The sequence below is a fragment of the Poromitra crassiceps genome (assembly GCF_964638095.1).
Source record: "Poromitra crassiceps genome assembly, chromosome: 2".
Lineage (NCBI taxonomy): Eukaryota > Metazoa > Chordata > Actinopteri > Beryciformes > Melamphaidae > Poromitra > Poromitra crassiceps.
Genome location: NC_139624.1, coordinates 60,257,664 through 60,276,037, shown reverse-complemented (window position 1 = coordinate 60,276,037; position 18,374 = coordinate 60,257,664). Strand labels below are relative to the sequence as shown.

Here is an 18,374-nt window from a genome sequence, read left to right as displayed (position 1 = left end):
TGTGTGTGTGTGTGTGTGTGTGTGTGTGTGTGTGTGTGTGTGTGCGCGCACGCCTGTGTGTGTGTGTGTGCCCCTGTGTGTGTGTGTGTGGACTTTGAGCTCATTAAAGAGAGTGTCTCTCGCCTCTCTGTTTACAGGACAGAGGTAGGAGGGAAGAGGGAGGTAAAAGTAGAGATGGTGTTATTAGAGAAAAAGCAGAAACCTGCGATCCGAACTGCAAAAGGCGAAGACAAATAGGGGGCAGTCTTATACGTTCTGCCACTGTGATTAATACAGGGGTAGAGGTTGTCCCATATCGTATCGTTATCATTACAATTGATATTCATACTGCCAAAAATGAATATTGTGATATCTCACTACTATGACACTAGAAGGATTTCTAGTCATGATAACGGCAATATTCTGACTTGTTGATGTAATGACGTCACACCGTTACCCCGTGTGTGTAACGGTGTGACATACACATAGCAACAACAAGCATGGCTGAAAGTGGCTCCATGGTGGAAGAGTTCATTCCAAAAAGGGGAGTGACTTCAGTAGTGTGGAAGTGATTTGGTTACAAAGCACGGTAATAATATATGAAGGCATTATTTGAAGCAAACTGTTAAGTTTTTGCTCACATACATTATAATACTATAATCGTTATTTTGTTGTATGAAATTAATAATAAAATATTTGTCAGTATTTTGTCATATCGTCAAGAATATCGTTATCGCATAAATAGTTAATAAAATACCTTGAAATATTGTGATATTATTTTAGGGCCATATTGCCCACCCCTAACTTGTGAATTAAGTAATGGTGAAAGGAAGCTATTCCTCACTCTACAGCCACCTCACTGGCCTCATATGATGTGCTTGCAGCCGACTTTTGGAACTGCAGACGTAAGACAATCTCTACCAAATTAGAGCAGGGGGGAAATGAGCTTGTCCTGTTAAAGGTCAAAGGTGAGAGGTCACAGCGGGCCAGGTGAATAGCCTCTTATTACCACGGCTCAGTTCACTTCACACACGTGTGCGCACACACACACACACACACACACACACACACACACACACACACACACACACACACACACACACACACACACACACACACACACACACACGGTATCCCCCATTTAAGCTCTAATATGTCCACACAATATGACATCTATCACTAAAGCTGTGTTCACACCGATATATTTATTTTTCACTCTGTCGCTTGATTCAACCCTTTGGAATCGCTCTGTCGCTGTGATTAAATCGCTCGTCAACAGGCACATGAATTGACGGACATCTGGGGGCTATAATGTTACGCAATGTCATGATGTTTGTCCGCTACGAGCCACCGTAGCTGTTTACAAGCTAAGCCTATCAGCGTGCTCCTAACGTGAGTTCTATACCGGTAGTACAGACTTCACTTCATGTCAGCTGTCAGCCTGTCAATCAGCTGTCAATGCGGTTTGTTGCCACACAATAAACCAGCAGTTTGTTCCAAGCCAGTGGGATCCTCGACTCACTCTCAACATGGCAGCCAATCAGCGTTGAACAGCGAGCGACTGATGCCAGCGTAATTTCGCTCGAGTTGGGATATTTCATCTCGAGTGAGGAGCGTATTTTCTCCCTATCGCTCTGTCTGTCGCTCGGACACCCAGCGATTTTTCTCCCGGGCGAATATACGCTCAATCGCTCGTTTGCATTGACTTTGTATGTAAACTCGATGCCAGCGGAAAACTTTAATAGGTCGGTGTGAACGCAGCTTAAGGAACAGTGCAGAAGAGGTCAACTAAACAAAATCAAGTCACCCGAAAAAGTCTAGTATGACAGTATCAGTACAAGTGTGTTCCTTATGAAATTGGCAGGTTAAATAAAGGTTAAAAAATTTGCAATTCAATATTCAGTGTGTCATCTTAAGGGTCACCATCTTTCTCTCACATGCGGGGTGCAAAACCAACTTTTGCCAACCCAAAATCCTTTGTTGACCCATGGGTCAACAAAGGAAAGCCGTGAAGGATTAGAGCAGACTTTTCTGAATCACCCTCATTTGGCCCGGTGCCCGTTTCCCACCCTGATCACATGACTCATGCTAATCAAAATGTGCGTTCACACTGCAAACTGCTCAAGAAACCATGGAAATGTCATCAATTGCTGTCAGTCACCTAGTTTCCCTGTTTCCTCATGTTTCAACAAGGAAATGTTGGCTGCAGTTGAGGTTTTGGCCAACATCACCCTGCAGCCAATCACGTACTAGCGCTGCTATGTCGTCAACACTGGTCAATAGCATGTTGATTTGATTGTTAGCTGTGTGAACGCAGAGTGAGGTTAAACAGAGAACACAAACCAGGAAGTTACATGGCAACCAAACTGACCAATCAAATCAACAGATCACAATCTAGTCTACAGCGTGGGTGAGCAGAGGTGCACTGTGGGACACGGGAGGGATGCCACTCCTGCTGTATACTCACCAGTGTGATAAACTGTTGAGAGGAGGAGGGAAAGATGGAGGGAGGGATGGAGATGAGGAGAGGAGAGATGGGCAGGTGATACCCAGCCAGGAGGGCAGAAAGACAAGAGTTAAACCAAAACAGCAGAAAGAACTAGAGAGCATGGTGAGAGAGAGACAGAGAAGAGGGAGAGAGAGATATGAAAACAGAGCAGAGAATGACAAAAGGAACCAAATGAAAGAAAGCGTCTGGAGATAAATGAAGAGAAATGCATAGCACAGACAAAACATCCACACAGGGAACTGATAAATGAGAAAAAAGGGAAGATGAACCAAGGTATAACGGACAGTGAGGTGACAGCCATGTTTAGAAAGCTGAATCAGCCCTTACCTTTATTTCCCGTTGCTCTACTGATTTCTCCCATATCTGCTGATCATAGGCGCCAATCTGAAAGAAACACGCGTATGTATAGTGTATAGTCAAAGTCATATCTGCTGATCATATTAGCTTCACTGAGGCAGTAGAAAGACTGGGAGGCCCAGAAAACGACAGTTCCATGTAGCACCAAATCAAATCTCTGCTGATTGGACACTTAAAGGTCTGATTGTAATTGCCCTCTTTCATTCTTTCTTTCTCTCTCTTAGTCATTTGCTCTCCATCCCCCTCTCATTTTTCTCATTCTTTTTCTCTCCAAGGTGTAAAACCAAGCTAAGAACCTGTGAAACTGGTCCAAATGGGAAGGTTCAACTACAGTGCAGCTCACAATTGGCATTTGACAATAATACACTCTTATACTACAACAGCCAATATGTCAACGGCACGTTGCACGCGCACACACACACACACACACACACACACACACACACACACACACACACACACACACACACACACACACACACACACACACACACACACACACACACACACAGTGTAACCATATCAGGACAGAGATGTCAGATAGATGCAGTGAATAACATCACAGGGAAAGAAAAACAGACAAAGATACAGAAAGCTGTTATCGTGGGAACAAGATATATCAGGGGTGGCCAAACTACAGCTAGCAGGCCCACTGCGGCCCGCTGGCCGTTTTTAAGTGGCCGCCATCAATAAACTACTATGTGCCATATACTGTATTTATTTAGGTAGAAAATGAATTTTTGATGGCACAGGGGTTTTCTGGTCAAATTTCCCCCCAGTCTAAACAGGTTGAAAAGGGCTTAATATTGGTTGGCCCGTGAGAGTGACTCCTTATATTTTTGTGGATGTAGACCACAACCAAAACAGTTTGGCCACCCCTGAATATGCCTCGATTAGACTTCTGACCTGTGAACAGACAGACAGACAGACAGACAAACATATAGACAGACAGATAGAGACAGGGAGACAGACAGATAGAGACAGACAGACAGACAGACAGACAGACACACACACACACACACATGAAAACACAAAAGAAAACACAATCAAAGTTCAAATTGTACTAATTTCACCATGCTTCTCCTTGCTCTGCTCTAAACTCACAGTTCACAGATCATACTGGGTTTTAACTGTTGAAGGAGAAAGTGGAAATGCACAATCCAGGAAAAACAAGGCCAGGTCGAAACCTGGCATAGCCCCAGTGCATGGTATCGTCACCCATTTTTTCCAAAGGTGGGTTGTATCATTTTAGATAGTTATTGTCATGCTAATGCCTGTGCAAGTGGTCATTTTTCTGATCAGTTTGTTTTTAAGTAGTTATTTGACATATAAAAAGGGATGATTGACAGCTGTGGCAGCCAGTCTCAAGCCGTCATTGGCTGGCTCTTCACCTTATAGATCTATTTAGAGAAGACACTGCTTGGTACTGTGGGGTAAAACAAAAGGAAGACACTGCTTGATCTGTCTACCAGACTGTATATCGATGGACCGCAATAAAAAGGACATTGTTTTGAGAAAGGTGCACGAGGAAGTAACGTTGGTTGGGGACTGAAGTAGTAAGTTCAGAAAATATGTGTTTTAGTAGTTACTCCAGCTACGTTATCGGTTATTTTAATACATCAATGGTTTTAACGGTGTCGTCGAGCTAGCATTAGCCGGCTTAGCTTCATTCTTTAATGTCGGCATAACATTACCAACAATCTAACAACCGATAACGATAGCTGGAATAACAGACACATATTTTCAGAACTTACCAGGTTGTCCAACTGCCTGCGTATGCCAGGAAATGTGTTTTCTAACGTTACAACTCCCGGGTCTAAAATGAGCCTACACAATACCAGCCATTAGCTAATAGCTAACGGGTTAGCCAGCCTGTTGCAAACAGACACTAGAGGTTTTATTGGGGTGAACCACGAGGATAGTATTTAGCCTATATATCTCTGGGAAGTGCTTTTACGGGATGTTAGCAAGCTCCTCTCCTCGTAGCTGTTAGGATACAGAAGAGACAGGCAGCTGGATAACGTTAACGTTAGTTAGACAAACGACCCGACTCAGAGACAGCAGCACTGGGCTGCCCAGTCAGTAAACGTTACAACGTAGCCAAAGGTTCAGTTCGATTTCACCTGTTAAACCAACATTTGTTACAAAATTAATTAAATCATAACGTTAACCAAATGCTACGGAAACATTAGCTAACCAACAGAGCTGCAAAGATCAGTTCATAGGATAATAATGTCCCCCTGTATGACAGTTTGTTACCGAGAGCACCTCGGAGTCTGGCTGCTAGGAGCAATCTCCGACAACGAAATTCATTATTCGGATGAGTCTCGCAAAGTTACACACAAAGTTTGTGCATAAATTTCCACTGCCAGATTGGAGGAGTCTTTCGTCATTTTCTAATGTTACTTCTCTTCAGTGCAATACGTTTTGATAACGACCTGCTAGAGGAGTTAGTTAGAGGAGAAAGATAGCTGGTGTTAGCTAGCTAATTAGCCATGTTAGCTGCCTCAGTAGGTAACGTTAGCCTATAGAGTATTTATCTGACGTTTATGTTAGCTACTCCTCAAACCTGCGGGTGGAAATGGTTTATGCGATGCGATGTATGTTGAAGCAAGACAACGTTTTAATGTACCTTGAATTTGACAAATTACGACGGGTCGTGCTCACGCAGATCTAAGCCCTGGCCATCCTAGGCTCAACGCGAGACTCATCCGTCATTCGGATGAGTCTCGCGTTGAGGCTATGGCCATCTGTATTTTTACAATAGCCGAAATATTCCCATACAGCCGACGTTTTTAGATGGGGGAAAGTTCAGGGGGGTCCTTGCGTTCTCCTGCTTTATCACACACACGGATAGCTGGTGTTAGCTGGTGTTAGCTAGCTAATTAGCCATGTTAGCTGCCTCAGTAGGTAACGTTAGCCTATAGAGAGTATTTATCTGACGTTTATGTTAGCTACTCCTCAAACCTGCGGGTGGAAATGGTTTATGCGATGCGATGTATGTTGAAGCAAGACAACGTTTTAATGTACCTTGAATTTGACAAATTACGATGGGTCGTGCTCACGCAGATCTAAGCCCTGGCCATCCTAGGCTCAACCCGAGACTCATCAGTCATTCGGATGAGTCTCGCGTTGAGGCTATAGCCATCTGTATTTTTACAATAGCCAAAATATTCCCATACAGCCGACGTTTTTAGATGGGGTAAAGTTCAGGGGGGTCCTTGCGTTCTCCTGCTTTATCACACACACGGTTGTAAACACACAGGGACAGCTCCTCACAGCTCCTCTCTACTGTAGGTAGGCATGCAGCAAGGGGGAGGGGCCGCGTAAGCTGCACTCTGCAAAGCGACCTGGGCACGTTGTTTTGGGGAAACAGCTGATACCGTGAGGAAGGTATGACGGCAAATCTTAGTGGGGTGGCTGCGCCCTCTAGTGGCCGCCCGCCATTTACTCGCCTAAAGCCGTGCATAATAGTCTTGGCGACATGCGGGAACGTAAGACCCCTGGTGCATTACCAGCACCGGGGCCAAAAATGTAGGAAGTGTTCTCTGTTGCATTACCAGCAATTTGAAACCGTATACTGTCATGCTTTTCATACAATGTTTGTTTGTGCACACACGCACATGCGCGCGCAGCCGCGCACACGCACACACACGCACACACACACACAGAGGAGGATCAGGTGATGAAGTGACCTCACTCATGTGAGTGTGTGTCTCGAGGGCATCGTGCAGAGTCTGGGTCACCCCACTAGCTGTTGTCGCACCAATGGAAACTCTACATCTTTAATGAGCCTTCATTAAACATGGAGAGAGAGAGAGAGAGAGAGAGAGACAGAGAGAGAGAGAGCGAGAGACAGAGAGAGAGCTGAAAGAGAAGGAAAGAAGAAGAAAAATTAAACAACTAATGATGGAGAGAAAGAGTATAAACAAATTAAGTGAGAGAACGAAATATGCTGGTGTGTCGTTTGTATGACTGTGAGTGTGTGTGTGTGTGTGTGTGTGTGTGTGTGTGTGTGTGTGTGTGTGTGTGTAGGTATGCATGTGTGGTCAGCAGTTAACAGTCTGGCGGTGTAGAGTAGCATCTCCATAGCAACCGGAGCAAGGCTAGTTTTACTAAGGAGCTACTAAACCACACTAGTGCTGTCTACCCACAATGTAAGATAGATAGATAGATGATAGATAGATAGATATACAGTATGATAGATAGATAGATAGATATATGATAGATAGATAGATAGATAGATAGATAGATAGATAGATAGCCAGATAGATAGCTAGATAGATAGATAGATAGATAGATAGACAGACAGACAGACAGATAGACAGACAGACTAGAATAGATCTTGTAGATCTCTTTCAATTAAATTAGCTTTGCTTTATTGGCATGGCTATCCCAAAGACAATATTGCCAAAGCATCAAGTACAGATTCCAGACACATGCATTAAGTGCAAACAGGACAAAGGAACATTGTTTCATTGTATGTGGGAGTGTGAGGAGATTACTAAATTCTGGAAGGAGATTTCACGTGCAATATACTGTATATATATGCTGGACATAAATCTACCTCTACAACCTGAATTTTTTATACTAGGCATATATCCAATTGATCCAATTTCACCCCCCAAAAAGAAAATGCTTATTAATTTATGTTTGCTACATGCTAAACGCCTCATAGTTTTATCGTGGAAAAATGTAAGTAGACCGCAATTAGGTCAGTGACTCCGGGAGATGTCTTCCTGCCTAAGAGTAAAAGGGGAATCTTTGATCTTTCCATATGGGAACTATCAATTCTCTTCATGGAAAATAGTAATACACATTTGTCTGAGATGCTACAGTACGAGAGGTTGAGGAAACAGGTATGCTTAAGTGATGAGTCGAGTTTGAATAGAGAGAACATAGATTTTCTTTTAATGTTTATTAATTTACTTTTCTTCTTCTGTCTATTTTTTCCTATCATTATTATTATTATTACTGTACATTCTATTGGCTTTACTAATGTCTTGTCAATTAGCTTTTCAATATTTTCATGATGTTTCTCTATTTGTTTTACTAATGTGGAAAAATCAAATATATTGCTAAAAAAAGTACAGTAATAATGACAAGAGATTTCTGTACAACCGCTCATTCTCCATCCATCCCTCCATCTGCCTATAATCTGACTCAAACTAAGTGATACTACAATACGTATGGACCAAATACCAATATTCATTTTGTTTTGGGTTTAATCACTTCAACATTATATCTCCATGTTATATAGGTATTTCCTGAATTCAGACTTTAAAATAACTACCGTAATAGAAAATACAACTGATAATCTCCAATGAAAACAAATCCTTTGTATTCATCCTTTCATATAGTATGTAACGAAAACAGCAGAGCTGCTAATGTGATTTGTGTGTTTGTGTTGGAAGAGGTTTGTGGTATTGACACTCTTCACTGGCACTTCTTTGAAGCACACTAGACAAACAGCTGTCGTTTGCTCCATACAGAGGGCTCTCGGCTCATATTCTGACGGCCATATTAGAAGTCTTCTGTGGATGGTTCTGGGCCGTTTTTTGACTGAGATCTGATTATTTCACCTGACCCATCTGACCGATTTTCTGATCACATCGGCCTGTTAGCTATAGCTAACCACAGCATCTGCTTAGCTAACCATCCAAATTCGTTTTATGGGCTATGGCTGTAATTTATTTGACATGCTTATTGCACATTTTTTAAATCCATTTTCATTTAAATAAAAAGGAAAATCCTTGAAGTCTCCTCTCCTCTCCTCTCATTGTTACTACGTGCCCCACACCCCAGTCAAAGCTTCAAATCTATTCAAATACTTGCCACTGAAGCTTCAAAGCCCAAAAATGGTATTCGGGGACAGCCTTAGTGTCACAGTAACCTAGATTTAGAAACAAATCATCTACCTTATCATGCTACTATCATAGTACAAAGACATCTACCTTAGACTGACTACTAACATAAAACGAATCGAACTACATATATCACAACAGATTTTCAGGTATGATCTTCTTGCATCATTGTTACAACCTAGCTGAATTTAGCCACAGCCAATTCTCCTCTGGACCTCCATGAGATTTATGACCTTGATTGGAAATCAAACCATTTCCAGACAACAGAGGCGACAACCATTTTCTGAGGGGTCATTTGTGCGCAAGACAATCAATCAGCTTAGTCAATATTTTTGATTTGTGAATACTAAGGTAGGTGGGAATGTCTGCATTACAAGTACTTACCAATGCCCCTCACTACTGCCGGCCTGGGACCCCCTATTCACTGTCATCAACGGGCTGAGATATCAGCCGAGCCTAAATGACTGACTGTTTTACAATGACCGGTAGACAGTCTGAATGACAAACTGGCTGTCTTCCTGTCTAACTGAATGACTGTGTACCATTTGGACTGATGACTATTTTTCCATGTCACTCAACTTCATAACACACACACACACACACACACACACACACACACACAGACACAGACACACACACACACAGACACAGACACACACACACACAAAATGGAGAGTCGTTACAGTGCACGTGGAGGACAGCCAGAGGGCAAAACTGACCAGCCTGGCAAAGAGGGAGAGTGAGGGAGAGAGCCAGGAGGGAACAGGCGCACACACACACACACACACACAAACGCGCACGCAACCCATTGCATCATTGAGTAGTGAGGTAACGGAGATCTGACCAAATCCCCGGCCATCGCCACCTACATCTGTCAACTTTATCAGGTAAACTTTACCTGGTTGCCCTGTGTGTGTGTGTATTATCTCTTAAAATAAGCTAGCTAATAAATAAGCTTTAACAAAAGCGTGGGTGAATAAATGAAAAAAGTACATCAATTCAAGGCTTGAAATAAATGAAAAAAATAAAAGAAAATTGGATAAACTGCGTAATGAGCAAATTGATATTTATGTTGTGATATGTGATATGGACTCAGTGAATCCATGCTGATTTCCGTGGTTAAATCACTGAATTGGTTATTTCAGGTGAATCCATGCTGGTTTTCCTGTGTAAATCACTGACTCTGTGATTTCAGGTGAATCCATGCTGATTTCCCTCTCTAAAATCATTGAAATCTGTGATTTCAGGTGAATCAAGTGATGAGAGTGAGAGACGACGAGGACGAGCGCCCCGTGCCGCAGTGCTGGGGTCACCATGGCAACGGATGGGAGGGACGATCCAGGGAGAGAGGGATTATGTCGTCGTAGCAACAGAGTTATGCAACAACCTCCTCTGAAATGGAGGGGGTGGCACGCACACACACACACACACACACACACACACACACACACACACACACACACACACACATCTCTGAAGGGATTAGCGGAGAGAGCAGAGGAAAGAGATGTGTGTTTGTCAGAATGTGCATGTGCATGTGTGTGTGTGTGAGAGAGAGACTATAAATATAGAAAGTAGTAAAGAAAGAAAGCTATCTCTGCAAACACTGCTTCCAACATTGCTTTCTGCAATACTGTATCGATATTTCAGAAAAATGTGATAAAAATGTGATCGCCATGCCGATTTTTGTGCACAGCCGTGTGTTCAGTGTCAGTAACACACTCTGTTGAGTGTGTTACTGACACTGAAATAGAAAAGATACTAAAGTGATTGTCATATTATTACACTACCTGGGTGGTACACAGCGAGTTGTATTTTTAGCTATATATTTTTTATTTTCAGTAAATTATGTAGAGTATTGCAATATATCGCAATATGTATTGTATCATGATACAATCTTATCGTGATACGTATCGTGAGGTCCTTGCCAATACCCAGCCCTAGACATCACTTGTGACTGATGATATTCACCTCTGGTGAAATCACCGCTGCGAATGTCAAATCACTGATGAGGTCATCATATCCGATGATGTCACTCAACTTCGTGCCACTGCTGATGTCATCACTGTGCGACATCATCATCTTCTTCTGTGGTGTTTTATGGCATTGGCATCCTTTATGTTGCATTAGCGCCTCCTTCTGGATTTATCCATCCACTGTTTCCCTACATTTTCCAAAACCCAATCCTCTCACCCTCTCCCGTCCCCCCTGACATTGTCATCATCACTCTCATTGTGAGGTCATCGCTGTCGTGGCTCCCCATTGTGATGTCATACATCACTGATGATGTAATTTCATTTAAATGGTTATGTATTTGTAAAGAGACAGATACATTTGCCAACATCTGATGACATGTATCATACATAGCATTTCCAGCCAAGGCTAATTTGCATTTATTTATCCTGGTTGCTACTCCACCCTCTGCCGATCTGGGGAGAGCCGAAACTGGCTCCATGCTTCCTCCGAGACATGGGCAGTTAGCCAGCCGCTTCTTTTCACCTGACAGAGGAAGCTTCACCGGTAGGACATAGCACGTGGGAGGTTCACGCTATTCCAACCAGTTCCCCTCCCTCTGAACAGGCACCCTTAACGACCAGAGGAGGAACCACCTTAGCAACCAGGATATTGCATGTTTTGGTGAAGGGGGTTCCTATTCACCTTATTCTTTGCCCACACATGGACGCTTCCGCATTACGTCATTTCGTAATAGTATTTCCGTTTTGACTTGCCAAAAACCCCGCAGGCAAAATGGCCGCGCACACTCCGCTCCTAAAGTGGCAAAATTACTCCCCCATAAACGAACATATCTTGGCCAATACGTATGTAACATACAAAATAAAACAACCCGTAATATCTTAATTTTATGTAGAATGCAGAGGACATGTAACTGTTTAGTTAAACTTGCATTCCAGGAATATTGTGCTCTTAAGATGACGTTAGTGGAGTCGAGGCTGTTGCGTCCTGAAACCCACATAGGTTGCGTGCGATTCGAGGCGTAACCTATGTGTGGTTTGGCGTAACCTATGTGCGATTCGAAATAACGCATCCGAGATAGAAACGTTATGAATATAGCCACGTTATAAACAACAAACTAACGCTGGTGATCCGTATGGAAACAGTGTTACTCGAAATGGTTAAAAGTTATATCAATTTGGTCATTCAGTGGCATTTTACTGCCATATAACATAACTAACTAGTGGCTAATATTAGCCACAGAAGGCAACTAGCACTGAACCGGAAGAACAAATACGTTTGCGTTGAACGCGGAAGAGAGAAAAAGTGGGCGTGGTGAATAAGGTGAATATGAAGGAAACCCCCGGGAGGCACAGGGAGAACATGCAAACTCCACACAGAAAGGCCCTTTTGACGACCCCACCCGGGCGGTGGGCACTCGAGGACATACGGACGGGCACGCATTCCTTCAGCGTTCACAGCGTCCCAGGTGGGAATCGAACCCAGGACCTTCGAGCTGTGAGGCGACAGCGCTTACCACTGCACCACGGTACCCCCCGATGATAACGTTATCTGACCTGGCTAACAGTGGATACTCGCTTGCTTGCTGTGTACCGAGCTCAAAGTAGTAGGCTACGTTCTTTGTTTTACCCCCTGCACTGTCCGCTACAAAAACAACTGTCTTCTTCTGTTGTTTTTATATTTCGCGCTGTGACCGCAGGAAGTGTTAACACGACCCGGAAGAATTTGGCCCACCCCCGCATATGAACATAAGGTGAATAAGTAAGGGATAATGGATAGTGAGCCGGTGATTACTGGCGAAATAATGACCGACAGGTGATATTGAGCCCGACGCGCAGCGGAGGGCTTAATAATTCACCTGAAGGTCATTATTTCCAGTAATCACCGGCTCACTATCCATTATCCCGCTTAGAACACGGCCTACAACTAAATCATTCAATAATCTGACAAAAATAATTATTCAAATAGATTTTTTAATAGCGTTTTCAACGACAAAGCGGTTTCATTCATAATTTTCACACAAGACACCACAGCTGCAACTGGTTGGCCTAATTAGTAGTGTCTTGCTGACAAAAGGCTCTTATCAACTGATTAATCCAGGTGTGGCAGAGCAGCGGTCGGTTGTCGAGAAATAATGACCGGTGAATCTTGTTGATTGACCAATCAGAATCGAGTATTCAAGAGAGCCGTGTTCTAAGGTGGAATAAACACACGAAATTGCAAGCCAACAATCTCGTGTCCTAACATCTCCATGTCCTGTCCCAGAGCGGACGTCACAATATCATAAAATCATAAAAATTGTCAATCAATCAATCAATCAATCAAGGAACAATACAAACATACATAAGGATATAAAATATTGTATGGATGGTCACTATTTGTGGTAGCTCCAGATTCACAGATTCACAGATTCAGATTCACAGATTCAGAACAGAACAGACCATGCAATCACCAGGATGGGCCACTGTGAACTCCAGTCCCCAGAACAGTCAAATCAAATCATCCACACGCTATGACCCGCCTCTCAACCCTGTTCGAGTCAAAGCAATGTTTATTTTCACTCGGAAACGTCATCACAGATGCTGACACTTCAGCTCATCTTTAACTTGTTGTGCAGACATGGGATCAGCAATAAAACGTGATGATCTGATCATGAAGACAAAACGTGTTTTCGTTGGGAAGTTGGGAAGAAAAATAAGTATACATGTTGTAGGCTGATGGGCAGGAGCAAAAAAAAAAAAAAAAAAAAAACTGTGACTGCTCTTTATCCAGAATAGAGACAGTCGGCATGTGTGGGAACGCCCATCAAAAATGTTATACGGCTGGCGCGCGAGTGGGGTAAAACCGCCGATATATCTCAATGGGCTGACTCACCAATGGACGGTGTTGCGGCTCTAAACTACAAGTTTGGGGGTTCTAGAGCAGAACACAAGACGTCTGCTCAGATGTGTGTTTACTGCGGTGGTTAAATCCCCAATCGTGTCTGCCTGGGCTGGGCTATCAGCTAAATTCTAACTTTGCTGAATGGATAGAACGGGGGATTTACCCCACCCTGACCCCGCCCCCAGCCAGGCTGAGCCAGCTAAAGCCTTTGGCATAGTCTTCGCGCCCAGCCAAGCGCATAGGGCGCGCGGCGATTTTGACGTCATCGCACGGGGCGTGTCAGGGGTCGAGGCCTGAGCGCGGCGCGTCCATGGAGATTTTTCTATCAGCGCGTCGGGTTTTGGCACATTGTCAACATGGACGCTTTTGAGGGAAGACTCCAGGGGAAAATGGCGGCGATTGAGTGCCAGACAGTCTGAATGAAATTGAATGTAACGTTCCCAATTCTATGTATTAAATTCTAAAAAACGACCCTCAACATTTGGGAAGGCTAAGCCACACAACTAGTTCGTTATAATCTAACGTCATGCTTCGAAGGCGACTTTACGACGATGAGGACGGTGAGGACTCAATCACAGCAGATCTCCGCTGATAGCCTACCACAGGCACAGGCACTTGCTTCCTCCTTCAACGCTTCTCCGCGAGATTTTGTTCGTACCGCCCCCTGGCGTTTCGGAGCGAGCTGCGCACTGACTATGTTCTGTTTTGGCCCATGCAGAGTGCGCGCGCCCTCCGCGGAGCCCCGCCTCCAGCGCGTGCGCGAAGAGTATGCCAGACGCTTAACCCAGCGTCTATGACGAGACATCGCCTCAACCAATGGAAATAAACAACAACTAGCATATTTAGGGAAATGAAGGAGGCCTTTGAGAGAGGGGGACAGATTTTTTCTTTTTTAAGTGTAGTTGCTGTTTGTTTACTCTGTGTGTGTGTGTGTGTGTGTGTGTGTGTGTGTGTGTGGTGTGTGGTGTGTGTGTAGGCCCTACACACACAAGGGTGTGATTTCTCATTTGTGCAAGGAAAGGAAAGCTCAACACAGAGTTACAGGCACAGCAGGCTGAATGCACTGCTCGTGTGTGTGTTTATGTGCGTGTCTGTGTGTGTGTGTGTGTGTGTGTGTGTGTGTGTTTGTGTGCGCGCGTGTGTGTGTGTGTGTGTGTGTGAGAGAGAAAGAGAGCTACAGTATAACGGCCTCCACACATAGGCTAGGCCAGTGGTTCTCAACTGGTCTAGCCTCATGACCCACATTTTTCCTTAGTCATTAAGTCGTGACCCAAATTTCTGAAATTTTTTAGGCCTATATGCTTTTTAAACAAGTTTAAACTGGTGATGCAACGGCCCCGCAACCCACTTATGGGTCCCGACCCACCAGTTGAGTTGGGCTAGGCATTCCTTATGGTCAAACTCATGTTAACGACCACCTCATTCATCTTCAAAAATACATCCCACCCTTATCAAGCTACATGGTAATTTATGCATAATCTCCTTAGCTCTAAATATAAACATGTTACCCAGATATCAACATGGCATGCACCATATATCACTTTACAACTGGATAGACAGCTTCATGCTGAGACTTACTGATCTTGGTAACTCATAAGCATCCACATACTGTATCTCACCACATACCAAGAATATGAACAGTGACACATTCCTCTAGGCTCTAAACTACTGCACTTACAGGATTCACTCATGTATCATAGCCCAATGTTTCAATTAAGCAATAGATCACGACAGGCTGTGGTATATGCTCATTAGAACACGGCTCTCTTGAATACTCGATTCTGATTGGTCAATCAACAAGATTCACCGGTCATTATTTCTCGACAACCGACCGCTGCTCTGCTGCTGGTTATACTGATTAATCCAGCTGTGTCAACACTCACACGTAGCCTACACTACTAATTAGGCCAACCAGTTGCAGCTGTGGTGTCTTGTGTGCCAATTACGAATGAAACCGCTTTGTCGTTGAAAACGCTATTAAAAAATCTATTTGAATAATTATTTTTGTCAGATTATTGAATGATTTAGTTGTAGGCCGTGTTCCGGGATAATGTATAGTGAGCCTGTGATTACTGGAAATAATGACCTTCAGGTGAATCATTAAGCCCTCCGCTGTGCGTCGGGCTCAATCATTCACCTGTCGGTCATTATTTCGCCAGTAATCACCGGCTCACTATACATTATCCCTTACTTATACCACACCTAAGGGTCGTGCTTCGTGGGGTCAATACTAATCATTAAACATAAATCAATAAGAATATTGGAATTTCCCTCTAGGATTAATACAGTGGCCTAGGGCACACATTTTGTATGCAGTCTAGTGGGTCTCTTCTCTCCTCTTTCCTCTTTCCTGTCACAAAGGCCATAAATATCATCTTTAATGGAGACTATGGGTAAGTCTTCACTAGGTCATTTTCCAGAAAAAAGGCAGAATATGTTAATTGAAGCGTTCTATCTACACTAATCTACACCTTCTCTTTGTCCACACAGCTCCCCTGAAAACGGCTATAGTCTATAGGCTAATTAACATAAGGCATATATTTAGGCTATACTGTATATATTTTTTAATTGAAAAGTAAAGTAGACTAGTTATAGCCTACCTTATATTAACTCTATAGTCAGTTAGACTCAAATGCATATAAAGGTGTTGGGCAACACCTATAAACACAATGAATAGGCCTATACATATTATCAGATGAAATAAAATAGAATAAACACTCTTTGAAAATAAACCAAAAAATAACCATATTTATTGCCAACTGGCACATGCCATATAGATTGGCAGCAAAGATCTGCGTGTTTCAAACTCCTCTCTTCAATTCTTGATGGATTTAATTAATTTAAATTGCCGTAATCTCGAGATTGATCATTCACAGATGATTTTGTAGGCTATACAGGTAGGCTAACTAACACAATACACTATTTCTTACCTTTTTCTTCCATAAAAGCAAATGTTATTCCCATGTTGTTGTGAAGTGAGGTGACGAGAGGTGCACTGTGCATCTACGCTTCCTAATTGCAAATTCATTCATTCATCACGTATACGCTATAACATAGCCTACACATCACACACAAAATATTTGCTTATTTAATACAATTAATAGATGGAGATGTGTGAAAAATGTATTCTAGCCTATTTCAATAGGCCTATATATCAAAATTGTTCTGGTGACGGACATCAAAGGAGTTGCCGAAACTCCTTTCATCAATTGATATGCGGGTCTATTGAATGGCATAATCAAGGCACAACATCTAATTAAAACTAATTTAAAATGAACAAAACCATAACCTATTGCTTGCTGGCTCACGTGGAGCTGCCTGCCGACTCAAATCCAAGTGTCTCTCCAACTAGCAATGTGCAAACCAACAGTGAAAACCCCTGTGTAATATGAACATACATCAATTACTCATCTGCTATCCTCAATTCTTAATCGATTTATTTAGTAGCGTAGCCTAATTTCCAGATTGCGGCCGTTAAATTCGGCTGTGTCAACCACGCTTATATAACCAAAGATCAAAGGTGACGAGATGCGCAATTGCACACTGCGTGCCAAGCGCACGGCTTGTTGAGATGAGTGCATGACCGCTTGCCGACAATCCTTCCTCAGAGGAATAATGTATGTCAACGGAAGTGAAAATAAAGTGTGGGAATATTTGGAATAAAATCAGAACAAACAAATTTTCATTTTTAAATCAAATTGTGTGTGTTTCTGCAATGTCAGGTTATTATGCAGACATCACGGCACTTTGAAATAATGCACATCTCGTTAACAGGATGGCTAGGCCTACTCTCTTAAACATAAAATAGGCTAAATAAGGCAAAAAAAAACTTTTTTTTTAAGCTGCCAGCCATTTACATATTATTATCAGTAGTAGCCTATTTAAAATTCCTATAGTTGAAAGGTTGAATCTCCATTGTTTCAGGGCGCAGCCCATATAATCCCAACAACACTTCTATTTCAGAATATTTATGAAAATATCTATATAGCCTATATATATAGCCTCCAATGGGGAAATCCAAACGTCTACGTTTTCCCCATTTCCACACTCCAACTCTACCGCGGATTTGGTGACGAAGATGGGTCAGATAGCCGGAGATGAAAGCCTACGTTTCATCAAACGGCTTGATGCTCAGAACAATAGAGGTAGTGTGGACAATAGGTGCAAACGAAGTACAATACGGGCCGGGGTAATGTAGACATGGCCTATATGTGGCCTCAGCTTGACTGTGATAGTCAGCTAAACACTTTCCCTGTCTGAAAGTGACTTGAGCAGTGAGGAACCCCTGAGCACAAGCCCAACACTTTCCCTGTCTGAAAGAGACTTGAGCAGGGAGGACAGACAATCTTAAAGAAGTTTTAATTCAGCCACGACTCAACGCCTGCTGTGTCAGCCTCAATGACTTGCAGCTTTTGGGGGCGGAGTTTCTGCAGGCAGCAGCAGGAGCATTTTTCTCCATGAGGTAAACAGAGAGAGAAGGTAAAACACTGCCCAAGTGCTTACATTACCGAGATTATATATGATACAAAGTAGCATCTTTACAGCCTGGTCCTTAACTCATTCATGGCCAGTTTAGGACTGCCAATATTTAGCACAGGCCAAAGATTTTCATAATTGTTGGTCATCTTTCAAGACCCACAGTAAATTATCTATTAGCACCAAAGTGATTTGCAATACCTCAAAATGAAGATGTACGTCTCTGGGTTCACCAGGAAAAAAAAGTGAGCTTTTAGCATGTTCTGTACTCTACTTATAGCCATTTATATACACCCTGTTTTCACCAAAAAGGTCTCTCGGAGAAGAGAAAC

General features: G+C 42.9%; 1 protein-coding gene across 1 annotated transcript in view; it reads right to left on the bottom strand.

The window, feature by feature from the left end:
- Positions 1–18,374, bottom strand: part of LOC310797533 (protein PHTF2) — a 103,556-nt gene that overhangs the window by 75,930 nt on the left and 9,252 nt on the right. The window contains exon 2 of the mRNA XM_083659915.1: positions 2,816–2,872. Coding sequence (XP_083516041.1) covers positions 2,816–2,872 — 57 coding nt within the window. The remainder of the gene's footprint in view (positions 1–2,815; positions 2,873–18,374) is intronic.